Raw genomic sequence first — 23,281 nt, forward strand, 5'->3', positions numbered from 1 at the left:
CTGTGGTGACCACACACCTTATCTCACACATTTTACACTCACAGACTTTGAGAGGAGAGAACAGGACGTGCCTACATGCTAACTGATTTCTGGGTTTAGAACTACAGACTGCACCTCTGTATTGAGGACGTGAAGTCTGAAGTCTAACAGGAATCAGTCCTCCAGTCCAGCAACATCTGGATTCAGTGCTTACTATGGCGATAACACCTGTCTGTGTGATAACATCACAGTTAACATGAAACATCATCATCAGTGAAAGACCACACACTCCATTATATACCCTCTGTGTGTGTGTGTGTGTGCGTGTGTGTGTGTGTGTGTGTGTGTGTGTGAGAGAGAGAGACACAGACAGAGAGAGAGAGACACACAGAGAGAGAGAGAGAGAGAGAAAGAGAGAGATGATTTCAGGTCAGTTCTTTTCTCTTCACATCTGAGGATCAAACAGCTGGTTTTATTTTTCTAATTAGAATTGATTTGTGGTGTTCCACTTTTTCTCAAGGAGATTTTGTTTCTATGGGAGTATTTAATGTGTATATGTGTGTATATGTACATATAAGTGTGTGTGTGTTATGTAACTGTGGCTCAGCGCTCAGCTGTGATGTTCTCAGGATGACGAATCAAAACCTCACAGAGTAAAAACGAGCTGGATTCTCCCCAAATATCCGCTGCAGAAAATATCACGTCCCTATCACGTACTCCTGTAGTACTTCTACCACACTGTTGTAGAACTTGCATCATGTGTTCTTTGTAAATATTTTTGTTCTATGTATTTCTTATTTATGTTATTTGTCTGATTCTGAGCTATTGTAACACGTTTCCTCACTGTGGGATCAAAAAAGCTAATCGAATCTGATGTTCTTTATAACAATGTTCTATGTTTTCTATGTCTACCATGTGTTCTATGTTGTCTATGTTCTATGTGTTCTGTGGTCTGTGTTCCATATGTTGTGTGTTCTATGTGTAATTTGTTCTATGTGTTCTTTGGTCCATATTCTATGTTCTGTGTTCTATAGGTTCTATGGGTTCTATATGTTCCAAGTGTTCTGTATCTCTCACCTTGACCTTCACTTGTTGTTCTCCTTTACCTCCTCTACTCTGTTCTTCTCCTCCTTCTTGGTAGTTCCTCTCCTCCTGTTCTGCTCCCTTCCTCACTTTCTCCTCCTCCTCCTCCTCCTCCTCCTCCTGTTCTGCTCCCTTCCTCACTTTCTCCTCCTCCTCCTCCTCCTCCTCCTCCTCCTCCTCCTCCTCCTCCTCCTCCTCCCCCTCCTCCTCCACTTACATACCTCTTCCTCAGTTTGACCTTCATCTTTTCTTACTTCTTCTTCACCTCCTCCTCTCTACACCTCCTTATTTTAGTGTCCTCCCTCCTGCTGCTCACCTCCTCATCCCCTCTGTGCACTCACTTCCTTTTCACCTCCTCTTCGACTGCACATCTCATGTTTTTCACCTCCTCTCTGTCTCCTCTGCACCTCATCTTGTTGGGATGACACCTCCTCCTCTTCCTCCTCCTCTATACCTCCCATGTCTCCTTCTCTGTAAAGCACCTCTTCTGTCACTTTCTCCATCGCCTGGTTTTCATCTCCTCTCTTCCTCCTGCTTATTTTCTGCACCTCCTTCGTCCTCTCTCTAACACCGTGTATTTTCTCTCCTCTTCTCTAGTCAAGACCTCCTCTGTGCCTCCTGTTTTTTGGAGCATCCTCCCGCTGTCTCCTCCTCCCTCCTCCTCCCCCCAGTCTCCCCCCAGCAGCAGGAGGAGCAGCAGTGTGTATCCAGCAGCAGCAGCAGCAGCAGCAGCAGCGGTGTATAGGTGTTTTGGCGGAAGGAGCAGGAGGAGAACGCGGAGTAGCGGCAGAGCGATGCTGAGAGCGCGGCAGTATGTCTTCCACCCTCTCCTCCTGGTCCCGGACCCTCCGAGTCTTGCTCCTTGTGCAGCTCCTCCTGATGCCCCCGTGTCTCCTCCACCCGCAGCCGTGCCACCTCCTGGCTCAGATCGGACATACGGTGCGCGTCGGTGCGCTCCTGCCGACGCAGCGGGCGGCTCGCGTGCAGGTGCAGGCGGCGCTGAGCCGCGCTGCTGCCGCGATGAGCCGGGACCAGGACCGGGACCCGGAGCTGGAGCGGGACACGCAGCCGAAGCGGGACAACTTTCTGCCCTACAACTTGAGCCTGGAGCTGGTGTCCCGGCAGCCGGCCACCGCCGACCCGGAGTCCTTGTTCCGGTGCGTGTGTCAGGGCGTGGTGGTGCAGGGAGTGTCCGCCGTCCTCGCCTTCCCGCAGAGCCGCGAGGAGCTGCTACAGGTGGACTTCATGGCGTCGTTCTTGGAGATCCCGTTCCTCAGCGTCTTCGATCACGGAGAACCGCTCCGCACGCAGGTAAGAGTCTCATCACTACACCTGGACCCCTGGCGGCACGAGCGCTCCCGGGGCTGACAAGTGGTCCCCACCTGTCCCTGGTTTGAATCTCGGTCTGTGGTGTTGTACGATCCTGTTTGACCTTGATGCCTTTGATCTTTGGAGGTGTCGGAGCGCGCGCAGCTGCTGATGAGGAGTCATGGAAACTCAATCAGAGTGTCTGCTTTGGTTTGTTTTTGGTTCCCAACAGGTTTCATGTTTTCTGGTCTCTGGAGTCCACTTCAGTTCAGATGAGAGGATTTAAAACTCAGCAGACCAGGTATATCCAGCTCCTCAGAATCATGATGTCTGAAGCTGTTCAGTGTTGTGATGTGTGTGTTGGAGGGGGGCAGCAGGGTTGGGTCCACCATCAGCTGCTCCTTCAATCAACCTGTTGGTTTGTTCTTCACATGCTGAGCTCAGAACCAGAGCAGCACTCGATGTGTTCATGTGTAGATGGATTCACTCATTTTACTTCTGTTACTCAAGGTTCCTCCTGGAAAACCTGGAGGAGACATTGAAATCGAGTCCTGGAAAATAGCTTTGACATAAATACGGTTCCATGTTGAGACGCAGAGAATCTGTTTCCTGTTGCTCATCTCGGATGAGTGACGTCATTCTGTCCTGTTTTGGCACCAACACTCATGCCAGGAAGTCCTTTCAGTATAAAACTCGCCTTCACATCTTCCAGCTGCAGTGATAACAGTCTCGCTCCAGATGAGCCAATCAGAAACAATGTCGTTCAGATTTGCACCCACGCTCTGGATGGAGTTAGAGGCAGTATAGCGGTTCAGACCCAGGGCATTATGGGAAATGGCTGCCTGTCGTCTGATCTAAGAGCTGATTGGTTCAGATTTTGACATCTATAAAACTTTAAATTTTTGTTGAATTGGAGAGATTTAGATGTATTTGTATAAGTGATCCTGTCAGACTTCGTGTTTGTTCTGTACTTGATGTCTTTGTTGAGTTTTATGTATTTAACCCATCGAGGGTCGGGCATCGCAAATGATCTTTGGCTATAAATGCTACAAAAAACAAATAAACAGTCAGAACATCAGGCAGGTTTTTGTCTCATATTTCCTTGGAATAATAATGTTTTAATGTCTTTATGACGTTTGAGCAGACAAGTCAGATCAGATGATTGAGCAACAGCAGCAAGCTGATATGAAGCTGATAGCGTTTGATAAATCAGAATCAGATATGACAGGAATTGTGTTTCTATTACTTTCTGTCTGGACAACTGTCCAGTGTGACCACAGCTTCTTATATCTTCTTATATCTGCTGGTGCCTGGTCTTGTCTTGTCTCCGGACCCGTGGATCTGGGTCCATCCTGACGATGAGGAGTTTCAGGTCTGATTGACGCAGAAAGTGCAGAATTTCCTACCAGAGAGTTTCAGAGTTAAAGCCTAACTGTGTATTGATGAGATTATCTCTGCAGGGATGAAAAACAATCTAGTCAAATCTGCAATGTGATTTCACCTTCATGGAACAAAATACAATGTGATTTACATCTGTTTAATCCTGAGACTCACACAGGTGTCAGTCTGATGTGGATAAGGACCAAAACCAGGCTCAGGGTCTGAGGATTTTGAGCTAAACATGGAGGTCTTAATAGCTTTTTGGAAAGAGTTGTTGCCAACAGACATACTGACTATAGTCCTACTGACAGACTGACTGTAGTCTTACTGACAGACTGACTGTAGTCCTACAGACTGGGGATGTAACGGTATGAGCATTTCACACCACGGTAATAGTGACCAAAATTATCACAGTTATCGGCATACCGCATTATTTTAAAATTGCTTCAAAATGTTGAAAAAACACTGATACACTGATGAATCGAAATCATTTCACCAAGATTTATATTCAGACAGATTTATTATATATTAAAATAGTCCAAATCCAAAACCCTAACAAAACACTGCAAAATCAACATTAAATAAGTATAAAAGAATGTATCAGAAATGTGCAAAACAGGTCATTGGCTTTTGTGATGAGGCAGCCTGTTTGAAACGTGTCCTTTAATGTCTGCGTCACAGAGGTAGAATGAGATGTAAAATGGTAAATGGTCTGCATTTTTATAGCGCTTTTCCAGTCAAATGACAGCGCAAAGCGCTGATGAAGGAGGCTGCCATGCAAGGCGCCAACTGCTCATCAGGAGCAATTTGGGGTTCAATATCTAGCTCAAGGACACATTGACACGCAACAAGGGGGAGCCGGGATTCAGTGACCTTCCGATCACTAGACGACCCCCTCTACCAGGGCCACCTTAACCTAATGTTAGGCGCCAGGGCTGAGAGGTTTTGTAGGCCCCCCATCCCCTCGATTTATAGAGTCTCATTTAAAAAAAAAAAAATTGATGTCTAGGTAATCTACGTCACAAAATGCATTAGTTTCGTTCGAGACATACAACAGTGAGTTTTCCCTCTTTGAGCCCGAAAACACCATAATATTGTTATTAACATATCATAACATAACAAAATAAGTAGTACATGAGTACAGAAAAGTATATAACCTGGTTTATTAAAATAAATTTCAGGTTTATTAATATAAATATTAATTATTCACTGCTGAGAATAAACAATACACAAATGAGTCCTCAATAAACAAATAAATACTCAAATGAGTAAAATGACATTGGCCAGTTGTTTAATTTTACCAGCTGTGCTAGTGCTAGCCCTGGTGCTACTAAGTGCGTCAAACACACGGCATTGCTAGAGTATGATGCCGTGTTGTATGGCCAAATAGTTGGACATATTAGTTGTATTACTGCCTTTGGTGCACAGATCCCTCTTACAGATATTACAGGTGACAATCCCGAGGTGTCGTCCTTGTTTGTGAAATGTAGCAAGACTTTTAATTTTGCCGGGACGACATTTCTCCACAGCGCATCGCATGTAGCAGCTCAGCTCACCTCTGCTCTGCAGCAGCTTGTGTGTGACGTCATCGCAAATTTGCGAGTGGGGTACGTTTGTTTACAGTGGCGGCGCAGCCCGGGAAGAATCAATTAACCTGAACATGGGAGGCCCCTGAACATGGGAGGCCCCTGGGTATCAGCCCAGGTAAGTCCGTGCATTAAAGCGGCCTTGCCCTCTACCCACTGAGCCACAGCCGCCATGTCCTGGCAGTAGCACTCGATTGGCCAGCAGAGCCTCTCTGTGAAGAAAATGAATAGAACATGTCATTTTTAATTATTACTGTCATTGTTACTTAATACTAAGGGTGCAACCAACAGATCAAAAAACTCACAATTTAGATCAAATCACTTTTGTTAGAAAAGGTTGGATCATTTTTTTACATTAAAATAAAAAAGATTGTTGTTAAATTAATTATGAATTATACTCTATTTTGGCTCTTATCTCTAAATAGACACTTGTTATATTCACCATTTTATATTATTCTTTATCTATTCTATGAATAATCCACAAGTATTATATATTTCAGATATCACTAATATATATTGGCTGTCTGCCTGCTCGTCTGTTGTCAGTGGACTCGGTCAGTCTGATTGGCTGCTGAGCCACAGGTAGATGCTGCTCAGGTGAACGGAGCTGAGATGAAAGTCAGTCATCTCAGTCAGTTTGTGTTCACTAACTCAGTCCACCCAGTACGTGTTTGTCTCAAATCCTCCTCACTGCAGCTCTGCATCAATATTTGGGGAATTATTAGTTCGACTTTAAAAAGTGAAATCTACAATTAATAAGCGGTTCTGATAACGAGCCAAATAACTGATCAGCTTTGTTCAGTTATACCACCATCTGCTCAGTTTACATTAGTGACAACAGCAAATTAGACAGAGAAAACTTGACATACACAGACATGATGCACCTGAGTTTAAGGTGAGCTCACCTTGCATTCGAACAGTTGAGGGTGATGGTCGTGTAAACTGGGTGTGTTGCTGCTCCTCACAACAACTTTCTTCTTGCAGCTCCTGCAGATAGAGCTGCCATCCTCACCCAGCTGTCCCTGAGCATTCTTATAATAACCAGAATACACCCAGACTGCAGATTTGGTTCGCTTTGAATGCGGATAAATGCCTTGAGGGCCACTACTGTTACGTCCTCCCTCCGCCATGTCTTCCTTTCTACACAACAAACGCACGTTGTACGCGGCGCCTGCGTAGTGAGACTTGGATAAATTATCTTGTGAGTTTTCCACACCGTGGTTATCGACCGCAGCAGTTACCAAGGTAATTAAACTTAAACAGTAACCTTCACCATCAGGAATTTTATCATGGTTTACAGTGACACCGGGAACCGTTACATCCCTACTACAGACACAGACTGACTGTAGTCCTACAGACAGAGTGTGTGTTTATCTATTCATCACCACACAGCTGGGGGTCTCAGTTGAGCTGGGAGCCACTGCTGGTTTTATCTCATAGGCAGATCACTTTGGCTTTCTTTTACTACAAAAAGTGCAACATTTCTGAAAATGTTGTTTAATCTATCATACAGAGAATAGTACTAAAACGCAGACGCTGTCATGTTGATAATTTCTAACGGTGCAAAAATTTTCTTCATATAAATAAGTTGTTTAGAATAAAGCTTGCAGTGAACTTGGGGAGATGGCTTTCACTCTGTGACAAGCTGATCAGGGTCCTGCTACTTCAGGTAGGGGATGTTCAACTCCTGTGTCCACGAGGAACGCAAGATTAATGATCAATTTTGGATCATTAAGCTAAGGAACATATGCTCTGCCACCCTCCAGGATTTTTTTTAATCTCTGCTCTTAACTCAAAAAATCAAACTAGCCCACGCTATCAAGCTGCACAGCTGCTGAGAGACATCCTCAGCGCTGGTACAGCCATGCACGGGACACAAACTCAGCAACTGTTCTGTCACCTTGAATTTGTCATCAGTACACCTGATGGAAATGGCTGGCTGTGCACTGTCGGTCCAGTCTGTGCTTTCATTAAGTGCCACAGAGTAAGCAGTAAACTTCAGGTTTTTTTCTATAACTGTTCATAAATGTAACTTGATAACTCAGGAATCCGTTCTGCCACTGTGTTGGCGCTGTGTCACATCTTCTTACTGGACACAGAATATAAGCAACTTGTAATACACAGTCCTTCAGAAACACTCCTTCGGTTAATAACTTTCCCGCTTTGATGATTAATTGAATTAATTTCTTCACCTGCATCATCAGCATCTTCCTTGGCTTTATGGAAAGGACCTTGTTGAGACGATAGTCCTCTATGTAGCTGTATGGCTCGTAGTTCCTCTCGTCTGCCTCATACTTCTCATATTGTTCTCCATGCTTAGTCTAGTAATGGCGTTTGAGATTATACTAATCTAGAAGAGCAGGTTTCACCTGTCTTGAAACTGTCTGTGTTCATCATCCACTTTTATTTTGAGTTTGGAAAGAGACATCTTGTTCATGTGTTTCAGTATGATGCCTCTTTCTGAGGATGTCACAGTGTAAACATCCATAAATCCACTTAGAAATCAGAGAAGAAAGACTCAAAGAACTTGACCCTGAGAATAACTGGAGCTTCAACAGCTCAGTCAGCACATGATGAATGGAGAACATCTGACTATATGGAAACGGTACACTAAAAGTAGAATTACTGTCTGTATGTCTCTTCAACCAGTCAAGGTGCAGGTTACATGCACGTCTGTCCGGACTCACTAATGTACTAAAGACTTGAGGGAATTTGAATAAAATGTATTCAGTGTACTTTGGAGCAGCAAGTGGAATTTGCTGCCACATTAGCAGAAACTCCCTCCAGGTGTTTCTGAGATTTTACATTCACAAGAATAAAACGGACGGAAAAACTAATGCCTTCAGAAGCAGCAGTCGCTGGCACAGAGAAATAAAATGGTGCTCAAGTAAGCTCACAACTAACTCACTGAATCAATAGCAAGTAACACTCCCCAAAGCATCGTGGGAACTGTAGTCTAAAAATGACAGAGTTGTGTTCACGGTCAGATCTTCACCTTTGGTTTTGTTTGTCTCTGTAACAGCTAACTGATGTTGTGTTTTGGTTTTCCAGGACCGACACAGCTGTCGACTCATTATTGTTTTTCTGTCAGGTGTGACAGCAGCAGGTGCAAGAATTCGGTCTGACAACCTCAGTGACAGGAAAGTGATCAATTTTACCTAAGAGAGAGAACTCGGGGATTAAATGTCAAAGTGCGTTGAGTGCTGCTCAATGTGTTTATTCTTCAAATCAAACTGATCAGTTTATTGATCATTCATCCATCCGTTGAAGTGATTCCTCATCATCAGATTAAGTGAAGACACAGCTGGCAGCAGCTGCAGATCAGCTCCTTGGCCAGTCACATCAGAGAACTGGATCACTGCAACTGTGGGTTTAAACATGATGGATGTTTGGACTGGTGTGATGAGAACAAGCTGCACATGAATGTATGTAAAACTGAGGAACTGATGCTGGATCCAGATCTCTGACATCAAACAGGTTCTTCCCTTTAAATATTAAAGGCTCCACATTGATCGAGAGCTTAGATGGCACAAACGTGGAGAGTGTCTGTGCAAGAATACATCAGCGCCTCCATTTTTTTACAGACAATCCTGCAAGAATATTATGTTAAGAGTCCATCATACATCTAAACCAGAACCTGTCCTCTGAATAAACCGACCAGCTGATGAAGCAAGATTCAGAGAGGGGTAGAGGAGTGGAGCAACAGGCGGAGGCTGCAGCATGATGTATAATCATCAGTTGTGTTTATTGGCTTTGAATGAATATGTGTTGTGAAGATTAGAGCTGAATCAGCTCACATTCAGTCAGCCCATGTTTTAGTGTGTTATTGCGACAGCAGAGACTGATGAGGACACAGCAGCTGATGGAGCTGTGTTTGATTCTGTGCTCGACTGCACTCGTCCTGCTGTTGTTTGTTGTTGTTGATTTCAGAGATTCTGTGAAGGAGCTCCAACATCTGCTCAGAGACTCAGAGCCTCACAGAGGAGACGAGCTGCTGTTTGATGTGTACACATCACACTCAGAGTCAACAGCAGCGCACTTTCTGTTTCAGCTAAGCTTCATTCAAAGATTCTGCTTTGTTACCTGTGTTTCATTGCACTCTTTATATTCTCTGTGCGTTCCCAAGCTGAGGGTCTGGACCACTCAACAAGTTACAGTTAAATCTGAGAGGTCTTCTGATGATTATTAGAACAACCTTCACTTACTCACAGGATGAGATCATGTGGACCAGCTGTGGTTGTTGTAACTGCATTTGTGTGTTGGCCACCTCGATGTGTGTTGTGTTATACTGTCACACAGTGAAACAAGCAGTTTAGTTTGGTTGCTGGTTGTCTCTGTTCTGTTTTTCACTGTGTACGTCATCTGTTAAATGATGATAAAATATGAATGAGGTTTGGTTGTTGCATTTCTCCTCAGTCTGAGATTAAAATGTAAAGAGATCTGTATGAAGTTGTGTGTGAACCCTAACCCCATCACTGAATCTGACACTGTTTTCTGTGCAGTAAATAAATGTTGCTGTTCTGGTTGTCCAGCTCCTCACTGATCAGCAGTCTGATTGATCCACAAGAACATCTGATGATCAGCGATCAATAACGGCAGCACACGGATGATCAGACAAAATCTGTTGCACTCTAATTGCTGTAAACTTTGCAAACTTCCATAACACAAAAATGTATTCAAATTCAAATGTCCTCAGCTAACTGAGTTATTTCTGTCACAGTGAAGACACAGTGACATTTTCAGATTGATGGATGGATGAGTTGAACACAAACTGATTTATTGATTGGAGACAAAGCTGCTGTGAGGCATTTAGAACAAACAGATCCAATAAGAATGATGAACCAACAATTTTGGTTCCAATCAAATAAATCTGATGTTGAACTGAGATTATTGTTTATAGGAAGAGGAAACGTTTGACTGTTGAATGAATCACAGTCTGAGAGTGATGACATCACAATACATCACAAAACAGAAAACAAAGTTTTTCTCTCAGAGCTGCAGAGTCCAGATTCATCAGGGACCAGCACCACCAGTCAGTCTGTGGCCAGTCAGTCTGTGGTCAGTCAGTGTGTAACAGTAGTTGGGGCAGATGTGTTGGTCTATCACCTCATATTTTGACAACACTCCCTGCACCATAAACCTCCATCACTGCACCGTAAACCTCACAGACCTCTGATCCCTGAACCAAACAAAGTGAGCTGTTAATTTTTTATGAATGATCACTTTGAGTTAAAGTCTCAATATTTTAGTCAAAATGGACTACATCTCATGACAGTGAACCATCAGTCAGCTACACAAGTTTGGTGAATCACTCTCGGTCATAATTATTTGTCTGGTGGTACTTTACTTTTATGATGTCATGTTCTCATTGATCAAATGTGCTTTTTAAGTGATATGTAAAATGACAATGTGATCATGTTTGTGTTGTTTATGAGCTTTAATATGATCAACATTTTGATAAATATTTAATTCAACCCAGTCACCAATATTTTTATTGTATTGTTTATTCTTTTACTATTATTGTTTATTACAACATTTCTGTCTTTTGGCTGCTGTGATAAAGAAATGTTCCTGTTTAATTCTGATTCTGTCTTAGTGAATGTTCTGATGAACTGTCAGAGTCCAGAATCTTGTTAGGACTCCATCCTAATGAGACTTAACAAGCTGATAATTAGCTGCTGACACTTCAGTCTCTGCAGGCTGATAAACAGACTGCTGATAACTGCTGATCCCAGACCAGCTGGAGACCCCTTATTACACACACACACACACACACACACACACACACACACACTGAGCCCTGAGCTGCCTTAAGGCTTTCTGACATCATTGAGAAACATTTCCAGCAGATAACAGAGATCGGAAATATTTATAGTCAGTCTAAAAACTAAAGAAGGTTATTTATTCTGCAGCATCTCACTGACTAAATAATAAGAAACACACCTGTTTTCTCCTCAAGGTTGTACTTTATCTGTTGAGAAAACTCATTTTCTAAAGAGGTCAACAAGACATGTGCTTGATGTCTCCAGATTAGATTGTAACTCTGAACAAATCAAAGAGGTGTTGTTGAAGTTCATCAGATGAGACTCAGACTCTGTCACTGCATGGGGAGAAACAAACCGATAAAAAGTTGTTAAATCTGTAGTCTGTAACTATTGTATTGTTATATTTGCTAAACTTGTCATTATGATGTGACAGTAGAATAAGATACAGGTCAGCTGTCTGTGGCTCCAACCAGTCGCTATAATTTGATTTGCAAGAATCTATCGCTCCCAGTTGAATAAAACCAATCAGAGCCAAAGGGCGTGTCTGAGAAGTGTCAGTCACTCTCATGCATAAGCTGCTGACAGGCGCAGTGCCCCTCCCCCACGCAGGTGCAGTGCCTGCTCTCACCTGGTCAGATAGGTTACAGCTCAAACTGGCGGAGAAACAATGATGGAGAACAGATAACAACAACATATCAAAGGGAAGAAATAAGAAGACTGACGAAGAAAAGCAGTGTGAAAACAAAGAATTGGACCGAGCCAGAGACAAAACAAGGATAAATATCAGAGCGTCATTTCAGAGGTGGAGGAGCTGCGGGGTCTGTCAGCACTTTTCTGCGGTACAGGTAAGAACATGCTGGATATATGTTTCATTCTATATTCTAACCACAAGGCTAAGATGGTAGTTACTGTTATACTCGCTCATGATGGTACAGTCAAGCTACGTAGCTTATTGGTAAATCTAGCTTGTTAGCTTGTATTCTAACCCCGGTGTTTAGCTTTGTCTTTATGGCTACTGGTTAGCAAAAGTATCTTTATGTGAGCGGGCAGTTATAACGTTAGTTTGTGTTCAGTAGCTCTGAAGTGGTTGAATCAGTTTAGAGAAATAACGTTACCCATGCTTCAGGAAGGCAGCATGGTGATGATGATTACCTGGATGGTTACCTGGTAACTCGTCTACAGAGATGTGAGGAATATTGATTGTTCCTCTGGATATCTACAGTGATCTGCATGAGGCGCGCGTCAATGTAATTTAGTTGTATTGATCACAAGTAGAACAATCAGGGCTCATGTTGTTGTTGTTGTTATTTTGAATGCGCCATCTTGGTTATCTGGCTCCTCTGTTACCATGGTTACAAGCCTGCTTGTGCACGACAGGCTCCTCTGTGGGAGGAGCTTAGAAGGTAGAGAGGAAGAAGGACTGACCTGGAAGCTGTATCATTCAAACGTTCTAAGTCCACTTTATTCTCAAAACTCCAGACTGCAGCTTTAAGGCAGGAACACACTGGCCCAAACATTGGATGTGTGAAACGTTTGGGGAGACTCGGATGAGTTTGGGAACAAATTTGTGTGGTGTGTTCAGTTGTGTTAGAAGCTTTTGGACCTGCGCGGACGGTGTCTGGTCAGATTCAAATTGCAAAGTCTGAGAGCCAAAGGATACGCTGGTTGTCTGTTCAATGTCCATTCTGATTGGCAGTGTGCTGGCGAATCAGCGCGGTGTGTGGGGAGGGAGGGGGAAACACTTTTTCCCTTCTGCGACATCTTCATATAATAATGAGCCCGAGAAACAGACAACGCAACCGTCAGTTCAGCTATAATGATCTTTCAAGTAATGCCAGTATTGTATTCCACAAAAGTCTTCTCAGGTCAAACAAATACTGAGCCAATACTGTGTGCGCTTTGTTTTTCTCTGATAATCTCTGGTCTCCGTCATTTCCTGTTTTCATGTTTTGGATTACTGGCATGAGACTAGCACCACCCAATGTTAAGGAGGCTTATTGCATCTTGCGCAAGTGCAGAACATAAACGCTGCTGTGTAGCTGGCATTTGCAGAGGCGGCATGTTTCAACAAACTTTTCTGCCGAACAGGTCAGATGAGATGCAACGGAGTGGTCGGATAAAGGCAGTTGGCTGTTGTTTTGAGTCTGGGCGATGTGTGAAGGCCTTTAAACACCTTCAGTTCATTTAGTTTTCTAGATTAGATCAGTGGTGCCTCATCCATAGAGGGCACTGCCTGACCACCTTTTTCAAAGACTTCATTGAAAAAGACCTACATATGAAATAATTAAAGGTGTTCTTTGTCTCACATCAGACTCTGACTCTCTTTAAAAACAGTTGAAGTTTGCTCCCCTTCAGTACAAGAGATTAGCTTTTTTCAGCCTTGTTGTTGATTTTGTTTTTGATCTTGTTGTTGACCTTGTTGTTGATTTCGTTATTGATTTCAATGTTGACCTTGTTCTAGATCTCGTTGTTGACCTTGTTGTTGACCTTGTTCTAGATCTCGTTGTTGACCTTGTTATTGACCTTGCTTATCTTATTGGTTCTGAATCATGGACAGTAACTGGAGGAGCTGGCCTTTAAACTTATGGCTCCAGGAAAGCAGCCAATCAGCTCCACAGGGCAACCTACAATCAGACACACCTGCAACCAATCTCACACACTCATACTCACACAGGTAAAAGAGGGATATTAAAAACAGACAAATAGAAACACTTATGACGTCTAGGGTTGTAACAGACATTAAACCTCAGCTGTTTTTGGGTCACTGAACATTTATTTGCAGGCTGTGAGGGAATGATTTCACTTCACTGTAAAAACGCAGAATAATAAATAACATTACAGGTTGAGTTTGTTGTAATGATGTTGATGCTGTGAATGTTCCCTAATACTCGGTGACAATATTTCACTCATATCGATGTGTTATCATTGAGCACAACAGGTTATTCTTTAACCACAACACAAGTCCGCAGCTCCTGATGGAAACCGGTTTAATTCTTCAGAGTTACATCAGAGTGAGGTTATTATATTTTCCCCCAGAGAGCTCTGAGTTTGTTGTTGTTGTATTTTCATGTGTTTGTCTCATGTGAAGAGTGAATCCTGCAGCAGTGTTTCTTCTCACAGACTCACTTCAAGTGTTGTTCTGTTTGGGTGTGAAATAAATCCAGTGTGACTTTGAGCTGCTGGATGTTTTTTCTGATGAAGTGAAAACCTTCACAAACACAAACATTTATTTCCTGTTTAGAAAGTCTTTGATCAGAGAAGGATTATCCTGCTGTCACTCCCACTCTCTGACGTCTGCTTCAGTCTCCCTCTCTGCACTGACATCGACTGTGTTGTTGGTTTAAATGATTGGTCCTCTCTCTGACAGACAGATGAGGATAAAGAACGTAATGAACAAGAGCTCTGCTTTGACATCGACGTGGAAACTTTCTGCTCAGTGTGTGATGAAGGTTGAGTTACTGGCTGCGATAACTGCAAGAAAAATGATTCAAATAAATTAGACACAAGCAGATTGCACACTTTCAACAATAACAGAAACACTGCAGCTTGGCTGGCCCAGCAGGCCCCAAAAATGACTCTGGATGAGGGTCAGAGCTCAGACCTGTTTTCAGCAGGGACGAGAACTGCTGGAACCGACCAAAATGTCATGTGTGAAGGAGACAGAGTTGAAAGGATTAACCCTGACAGAGGTCAGAAGGACTGATGTGGATTCTGTCCTGGTAGTGGAATAGTGGAGCAGCTGTTTATTCTTGCAGTGATCCAGGAGGGATCATGGACATTTGCAGGCTCCGTGTGTGGCTGTAGTCTGTATTTAGGCAATTCGACATGTTCTGAGAGGGTGTTGAACTTCCTGTCTCAGACCAGGAGGTGTTGAGAGAGTGGGTGTGGTGAACTCAGGTGGTTGGACCTCCAGTGACCACTGGGGCAGTTATTATGGCAGTATAAGGGTTAGGGTTCCCCACTCACCCTAACCCCAAACCTTCAGGATGAACTGAGTCTCTTAGAGTCTTGGCCAACATGAGGGTCAGATGGAGGTAAGATCAACTGGTGTACTGATGTGGTCTCTGTTCCAGTCTTGAGCTGTGGTACTTGTCTCTGTTGCAGTCCTCAGCAGCTCCCCGTCTCTGTTTCAGTTTTAAGTTGCGATCCTGATCTCGGTTTCAGTCTCTGTGGTCCCTATCTGTGTTTCAGGCTTAAGCTGTGGACCTGAGGTCCTCTGTTCAGTTGTCATGTTGGATCAGAGACCAGGGTCGTGTTTGTTTTTGATTAGCTTGTATTTGACTTATTAGTTCTTTTCTAAATGTGATGTAAATATGTAAATACAGTGATGAAGATGTTTTCATCCTTTTTTTCTTGTATTCAGTGATATCGTACTGTTGTAAACATTTAAAAGACAAAAACTGAAGAAATAAACCTGCAGTTGGACTGAAGTTTAAAATCAACCAGCAGTAGCTCTGCTCTCAGCTGACTGGCTGGTTTTCAGCTGATTCAAGTCATTTGTACATCAGATTTAATTTTCTGTCTGAAGCAGAGCAGATGTTCTCCCAGAAGGCTTTGCTCTTACAGCAACAGGAAGCATCTCTGCGTCATAAATAACTATCAGAGTGAGAACTCCTCCTCTGCACACAGCTAGCTTCAAGCTAACAGACGACTCCTGCTGACTGAAGGAATGTAAGCAGTTAAACAGGTGAACAGGAACATGAATGTATGTATGTGTGTGTGTGTATATATATATATATATATATATATATATATATATATATATATATATATATATATATATATATATATATATATTTATATATATATATATATTAGGGGTGGAACACTTCACAAAATCTGCGGTTCTGTTCACATCATGGTATTGTGGTCATGATTTTCTGTTTGGTTTACATTGATTATCGGGAAAATTAATCATGTCTTGTAGGTTAAAACTGAAAGAATGAGGCAGTCTGACATTAAATGCATCATTGTGACAGTCTTAGGTTAAAAGATTCTGGCACTGTTAGAGAGACTAGTTCCAACATGCTTTTCATTTATTTGTCAAAGAAAGTTATCTTTAACAAATCCTAAGAACAAAAAGTTATTCACTGTCACTAATGTAATGTAACAGGCAGTCACAGTCAGGAAACTTTCAGTAGCCCTGGAGGTCCATCCATCACTAGTAAGCGCAGTGTTCACAGCTACAGCTTGAAGAAAGGTTAGCTTCCAACATGGCCCGGTCGCGGCCAGACCGTGACCCAAAACTGCCAAACATCCACTCACACAGACACAGACAGGGGTGAAGAAGCGTGGAAGGCAGGCAGGCCGGTCCGGTCCGCACTTGCGAAGAGAGGTCCAGAGGATAATGTTCGGGCACCAATTGTAACGTGGTCGGTGAAGGGGAAGTTTATGGTCTGCTGCAATGGCGGCTAGCTCTGGTTAGCACAAACGACACAGCAGGCAACAGGTGGGATTTCCGCACATACTTTTATTCCACTGTTAATTTCACAGACCATACCAAGCCAGGTCCTTATGGCACCAGTTATCACAGGCATACATGCTCTGACACACATAGGCTGAGGATCCTACACCTACACATCACAATATAAAATAAAATAAAATAAAAGGAGATCTTCACTCCGGTGGCGGCATTGTTACGCATGGTGGAGTGGAAGTACAACAGCTTTTCTTCTAGGTACAGCAGCAACTGGATCAGCACAACAACATCAGCACATCAGAAATTAATTAAACAAATATACCTGTCTTCTTTTCCAGGCTTAAGAAATAAAGCTAGCAGTTTTAAACACATTGAAATTATTTCAATGTGTTACTATATTTTTAAATTGACCAACCTCAATGGCCAGAGGAAGAATATCAGATCTCAACTGCGCAACTAAAGATCTTTGACTTCTCTGTAAATGTGATGTAACATATAGTTCAGGTCCAAAGTTAGATTTAATCTGCATATATGTCCTTAATTTTGGTTTTAATAGGACATTTTCAAACCATTTCTCTTCAAATTTCAATAGAAACTTATTTTTAATGAAGTTAATGTTACAGCACAAGTTAATACTACTATGAGGCAGAAATCCAGATGTTTCTGTGGGTTGAGTGTCTCAGTGCTGCTGCTGGTTTATTTTGGGTTTCAGTATCTTCAGCGTGCAGCTGCTGACGTCTCTGAAGCATAAAGAGCTTTTCTCTCCAGCCTCACAGATCTGCAGTCGGAGCTCAGAGGTGAAGCCTCACATTATTACTGTTCATTCACAGTCTCTTCAGTCACTGACGATATAATAACAATAACACCTCAGAGGTGAATGCTCACAGTAATACATGTTTCACAAACTGAGACAGGTTCACTGCAGGTCCACCTCATTATTTTCACTTCAGTGTTGATGATATTGAACTGAATTCATCTTCTCTGTTTTATAGTTTTCATCTCCTCACCAACACTGTTTTCATAAATAGAGGACTTCATCAAGTCTGATAGTACAGTCTAGTACAATATAGTACAGTACTGTATAATATAGTATGCTGGCCAGGTGCGGAGAGAGCTGGAGATACTCAAGCAGAGGAAAGCTGCTGGACTGGACCGTATCAGCCCTCGCGTGCTGAAGGCCTGTACCCGTCAGCTCTGTGGAGTCCTCCAGCATCTCTTCAACCTGAGCCTCCACCTTCAGAGAGTGCCAGTGATTTGGAAAACATTCTGCCTTGTTCCAGCCCCCCCAAAAGCACATCCTGTGGATCCACATCCACTGGATGGCTACAGGCTGGTTGCACTGACCTCTCATATCATGATGGTCATGGAGTGAATAGTTCTAGCACACCTCAGACCCCAGTGTGCACATCACAGTTCAATGCAGTCCAGTACAATTCAGAATAGTTCAGGACAATTGAATTCAGTTTGATACAGTTCAGTCTACAGTTTACGAGTATTTGGGGGACTTAGGGCTTTCAGATGGATGATGCTGCGACACTGTGACTGCAGGATCCTGTGAACTTTCCTCCTTGATTTGCTTCCTCTTCATGAACTGTCACTCAGTGCTCCTCTCACCTCTCTGCTTTTATCTTTATATATATACCTGATCTCAGCCTCTTCCTGCCAGATTTATTATATATGGAACAGTTTTATCAGAACAGACAGAAAAAAACTGTCAAACCGACTGACAACTAAAACTCTTTTATTCTGTCAACGTCTGCAGACTGAAAATCATGTTGATATTTTCACCCCTTCATTCAACCAGACACTCTGAATAAGTGCAGTGAGTTTGTGTGTGTACGTGTATTTGCATGCTGACAGATAATGCTGTTTGTCGCCCTCTGTAACACTTTGTGAAACTGACCTGGCGGGCTCCTCACAGACCACCACTGTGACATTGGGGGGATCAGTCAGTCTGTGTGTGCTCAGTGAATTCATTAAACTTTAAATTCTGTTTACAATGAAGGCATTATACCTCGACACCAACAATAGTAGAAACATCTTGTTGCTGTGAACTCAATATCTGAATATATGCTGCGTGTCGAAAATAAACCGCTTTAGTTTTACAACCACCTGATATTAGCTCCTTAGAGGATTATCAATGTATCAGCTGGTCAACAATCCATTTTTCCATCAGAGAGATTAGTTGAGTTAGTTTCTAGAATGTTCTGATCTAAACATGAATGTCAGTTATGTAGAAAAATGCATTTAAAAGAAACTCAGTGTTCATTGATGTTATTTATGTTAAGAAAATACATTTTGTTAGATAGATTAGACCAGATTTGAGTTTTATCTTAAATTGAAACTTTGCCGTAGTTTATGTGAATGAACAGTGTTGAAGTTCCCTCCCAGAGAGCTTCCTCTCTTTAACCAGCAAATTCCTCCAAATGACATGAAATGTGTTGCCTGTTGGAACTACAGATTGCTGTTCTCTGTCAGTCCGCAGTCACAGAGCGTGGAGTCGGATCGCTTTCTCTGATCAGCGAGGGTCGTCTCACTGATCTCTGATAAAACTCTCTGATCAACTGTAACCAGAGACTATGCTGCAGTATGACTGATTTGTTACCAACTGGCTCCTTCACTGTTTCCTGTTTCAAAGTGGACTCTGAGCCCAAACTAAGGACCGCCCAGTAAATCCCATATCAGCAGGAGTGTTTATGACCTGTTGCGACAAACTGAATGGTTGTTGTAGGTTTTCTGTTTTTCTCTGTATACACCAAGTTCAGCTGACAGATAAATGGTCAGAGATCCTCTGGACTTCATCAACACACAGATCTGAACCTGGTGGAGGTGAATCAGTGTAGCCTCCAGCTGGCTGTGGGCCTGGGTGATTGGGTGGGGCAGTGATTTCCTAAATGTTGGATGTAAACAGTGAGTGGTGTAATGTATTCTGTGGTGGATGTGATGGATGTAAGCTGGGTCGGGCCAGCAGGCAGCAGGACTCATTGATCTGTCTGACTCTGGACTCAGCTGAGCTTTTAGTGAGATGAAGACAGAGACAATTATATTTTATATAAGATTATGGCACAAATATTCCGCTATCAGGCCACAACAAGGATAAAAAGGTTTATTTGTTAGAAATGAGAACAAGATGTATGAACTCACTGCTGGTCGGCAGAGCAATGTGTAAATAAATAAAACATGATTGAAACAGAACCAGATTGAATAGCCCTCAGTAGAGCTGTATAGCTCCATATCATCACCCATAACTGATTAACCATAGTTAAAGATCACCAGATCAATGATCCACATCAGTGTTCTCACAAGCCCCTTTCACACAGCGAAAAGTTCACTGAAGTCTCGGTCTGGAGGGCTGACCGTCACCATGACAACAGAAACTACAAAATCACAAACACTCGGTGAGTTAAAATTAGTGTCTGTAAAAGCTGGTTACAGACGCTGTTTTTCCAGCAGAACTGTGACAAAGAGTTGGGAAGACAGACAGGAGGACAGACATATTTATTCCTCATAAGTTGCCAAAGACAGTTACAGCTACTACGTTATTGTTGTCCTGTAACGTTGCTTTGTGGGACATTTCTCTGCATGTAGTTGAATGGGGGACCTGTGCAGTTATCAGACTGTCAGACAGACACGCCCTCGATATGCGCAGCCAGCTGATCCATTCACACTGGTTCTGTTTGCCAATACTGCACCTCTGATTCTACCTCCAGAGGCGGATTGGCGCCAGAGCGAAATTTCACCCCTCACTGCTTCCAAGACTTTTCACATAGATTCCCGCATCCAAACAGCAGTATGAGTAACATAGAGGGGTACACAAGAGCACAGGACTGTTCACTGATCCAGAGACAGGTTTCGGTGTTTTATCAGACTGAAGTCTGTAATCAGAGTAGTTCTAGAAATCATTTAATAGTGCAGTGAACCTCATCACAACCATTTTTTCTAAAAACTAATTTAACAGTTTTGGCTCAGCAGCACACACCTCCGAGCCAATCTGCCATCTCCAACCTCCCTGTCCAAAATTAGAGCTTCGACTCTGAACTGAAACACTGAAGTCCTCTGGCCACCAAGACAAACAGCCACAGAATAAATGTGAGCAATCAGCTTTTATACAAAGATAAATTAAGACAAAATCAGCCCACTGAGGTTCTCAGGTATGATTTCATTTCACAGCTGACTCAGCAGTTAGTGATAAATCTGATACTGGGCGAGTCAGCATCATTAACACTGAGATAGAAAGAGAGACAGAGAGAGAGGATTTGTCTTTTTTGAAGATCTAATGAGAGAAAAAAAAGAGAGAGAGAAACTTGTCAGGCTTGGACAAGGAGAGAGGACTCAGATGCAGAATGGCAAAAGTAATGTCAGGTTTTATTGACTGATTGCAACTCTTCAGCAAGAATGACAAAGCAAAAGGCTATGAACTGCTATGAGACAAACGGAACACACAAACATAAAACACGAATAACGAAAAGCGCTCCTGAAAGAGGACTCCTACTCTGAGCTGAAATCTTTTAGCTATGAAACTTAATCAGAAAACAAAATCGCTACAAAGAGGTCAGCACACAGGCTATGAAACGTACTACTCTAAACACTGCAAAAGGAAAACAAAAGACTATCAAACATTAATACTATAAAATTAAAACTCTAACCAGAAAAATTACAAAATCAAAATCACTCTGCAAAAGAGGAACAATACAGAAAATAAAACTTGATAATACTTAACTTGAGGCAAAGGCAAGACTGTGAAACAGGGCTTCAGTACATGACAGAGGACAAAATACTTTGACGACGCAGACAGGGGAAGACAAAGACTTTATACACATGGGGGAGGGGAACACAGAGACACAAGACAACCTCACCGCGATGTGACAAGTACAGCTATAACATAGAGGGGTACAACAAAGCTAGTAGTTCATTCTAGCTCGTGAACACCTCTCACTGACTGCATCTTGTTGATTAAAGTCCATTAACAGTGTTTTTGGAAAACAGTCATTTTTCACTCACTGTGTTGAATATAAACATGTCCCTCACATTAAATGATAAAAACACGTAGTCTGTACTGTATTTATAATGTATATATGTTTGTGTACAGTGCCTATAAAAAAGTATTCACCCTCTGTGTTTACCACTTTTATAACTTCTCAGTATGGTCACTATAATTTTTCTTATTTGATGAAAAATGTACAAAAAAGCTCAGTCAGACTTAAACATCTGGATGCTGCAGTTTTACTCAGTTATTATCTGTAAAACTGCTTCAGCTCTGTCAGGTTGACGGGGATCAGGCGAGGTCTGGACTTTGACTCAGCCACTCCAGAACAATCACCTTGTTGTCTCTAAACCATTTCTACATAACTTTCTCTGTCTGCTTTGGGTCATTGTCTTACTGGAAAACAGATCTTCTCCTAAGTTGCTGTTCTCTTCCAGACTGAATCAGGTTGTCCTCCAGGAGTTCACTATACTGTATTTTGCTGCATTCATTTTGCCCTCTACCTTTACAAGCCTAGCAGGGCCTGCTGCTGAGAAGAAAATAGCATCTAGTCTGATGGACAAAAACATCTGTTTTGGTCTCATCAGACCAAAGAACCTTCTTCCACTGGACCTTGAAATCTCTGAGCTTTAACTCCTTCAGAGTACTTAAAGGTGTCTTGATGGCCTCTCCCACCAGTCTCCTTCTTGCAGGGTCACTCAGTGTGTGAGGACAGCCTTATATTTATATTGAGTCCATTTATTAAAGTTAAAAAAGGAGAAAACATCTTAAAGTGTCTTAAAGCTGGGCAATACAGCCAAAAGAGTTGTCATGATGTTATTTTATATTGATCGATGCTGATAATTATCACAACAAATATTTAACAATAACAATAATGTTGAATTTATAGTTTCCAGATTATTCTCTATTATCCTGACAGAACCCAAAACAAACGGGAGAGTTAATTATGGTTTATAAAATACATCATTTTCTTGTCAGATAATATATGACAAACATTCAGCAGGACCAGCCACATGGCTTCATGTTAAACACTGAAGAAATAAAATTATAATTATGTACAACAAACGTGTCTCAAACATTTTAGAGTTTGTTCACTGAACTGAACACTGATTAAAGAAAATAAGAAAAAGTATAATGCTGAGGATGATGATGCTTCTGTATCTGTGAATACTGCACATTCTTGAGCTTGCAGGTATTGTTCAGTTCAGTTTCATCAGCCTCCTGTTCTGTAAGACCTGATGTGGTTCGGATGTGACCAGACCACATATGATCTCTGAGCTACTGCTCCGCCTTTACCCTCCACCCTGCGTACAGCTGACAGATGTTTGGACAGATGTGAACTTAGCATCCTCGACGTCATTGGCCTCTTGAAGCCCTGTTCGTAAACTGCTTAGAGGCATCATATCTTTGCTGGTACAGTACGTAATGGAGCTGGTTCTGTCTTTGTATCGGTTCAGTTTCTTCTGTAGTTTCTGTGCTGTCTTCAACAAAGGTGTCATCCTGTAGTATGTTGATGAAAGAATCTGTAGGGTGGAATGATGGAGCAATCTTTATTGAAACAGATCTCAAGCCTGCATCTGAACCAGGGTGGCCGCTCCCTGGTGTTCTCAAAACCTTGTAAAGACATTCTATCAAGCCTTTGATCTTAGGAAATTGACAAGTAGCCACTTGTGCAGGCATTTTTAAAGTCTACTCACTCGCACCTTCCTACTCCTACTAACTGGTCACTGAGATGAGAATCCATCTATCCAGTGGGAGAAAGAGGAGTGACCATTCT

At 42.4% G+C, this 23,281-nt stretch overlaps 1 protein-coding gene across 2 annotated transcripts in view; it reads left to right on the forward strand.

Annotated features, from left to right (window-relative positions):
• grin3bb (glutamate receptor, ionotropic, N-methyl-D-aspartate 3Bb) overlaps positions 1–23,281 on the forward strand; it is a 62,890-nt gene that overhangs the window by 8,557 nt on the left and 31,052 nt on the right. For both annotated transcript variants that reach the window (XM_037115238.1, XM_037115237.1), the window contains exon 3: positions 1,660–2,373. In XM_037115238.1, coding sequence (XP_036971133.1) covers positions 1,876–2,373 — 498 coding nt within the window. In that variant the 5' untranslated portion in view covers positions 1,660–1,875. The remainder of the gene's footprint in view (positions 1–1,659; positions 2,374–23,281) is intronic.

This window comes from Acanthopagrus latus, chromosome 11, assembly GCF_904848185.1.
Source record: "Acanthopagrus latus isolate v.2019 chromosome 11, fAcaLat1.1, whole genome shotgun sequence".
Lineage (NCBI taxonomy): Eukaryota > Metazoa > Chordata > Actinopteri > Spariformes > Sparidae > Acanthopagrus > Acanthopagrus latus.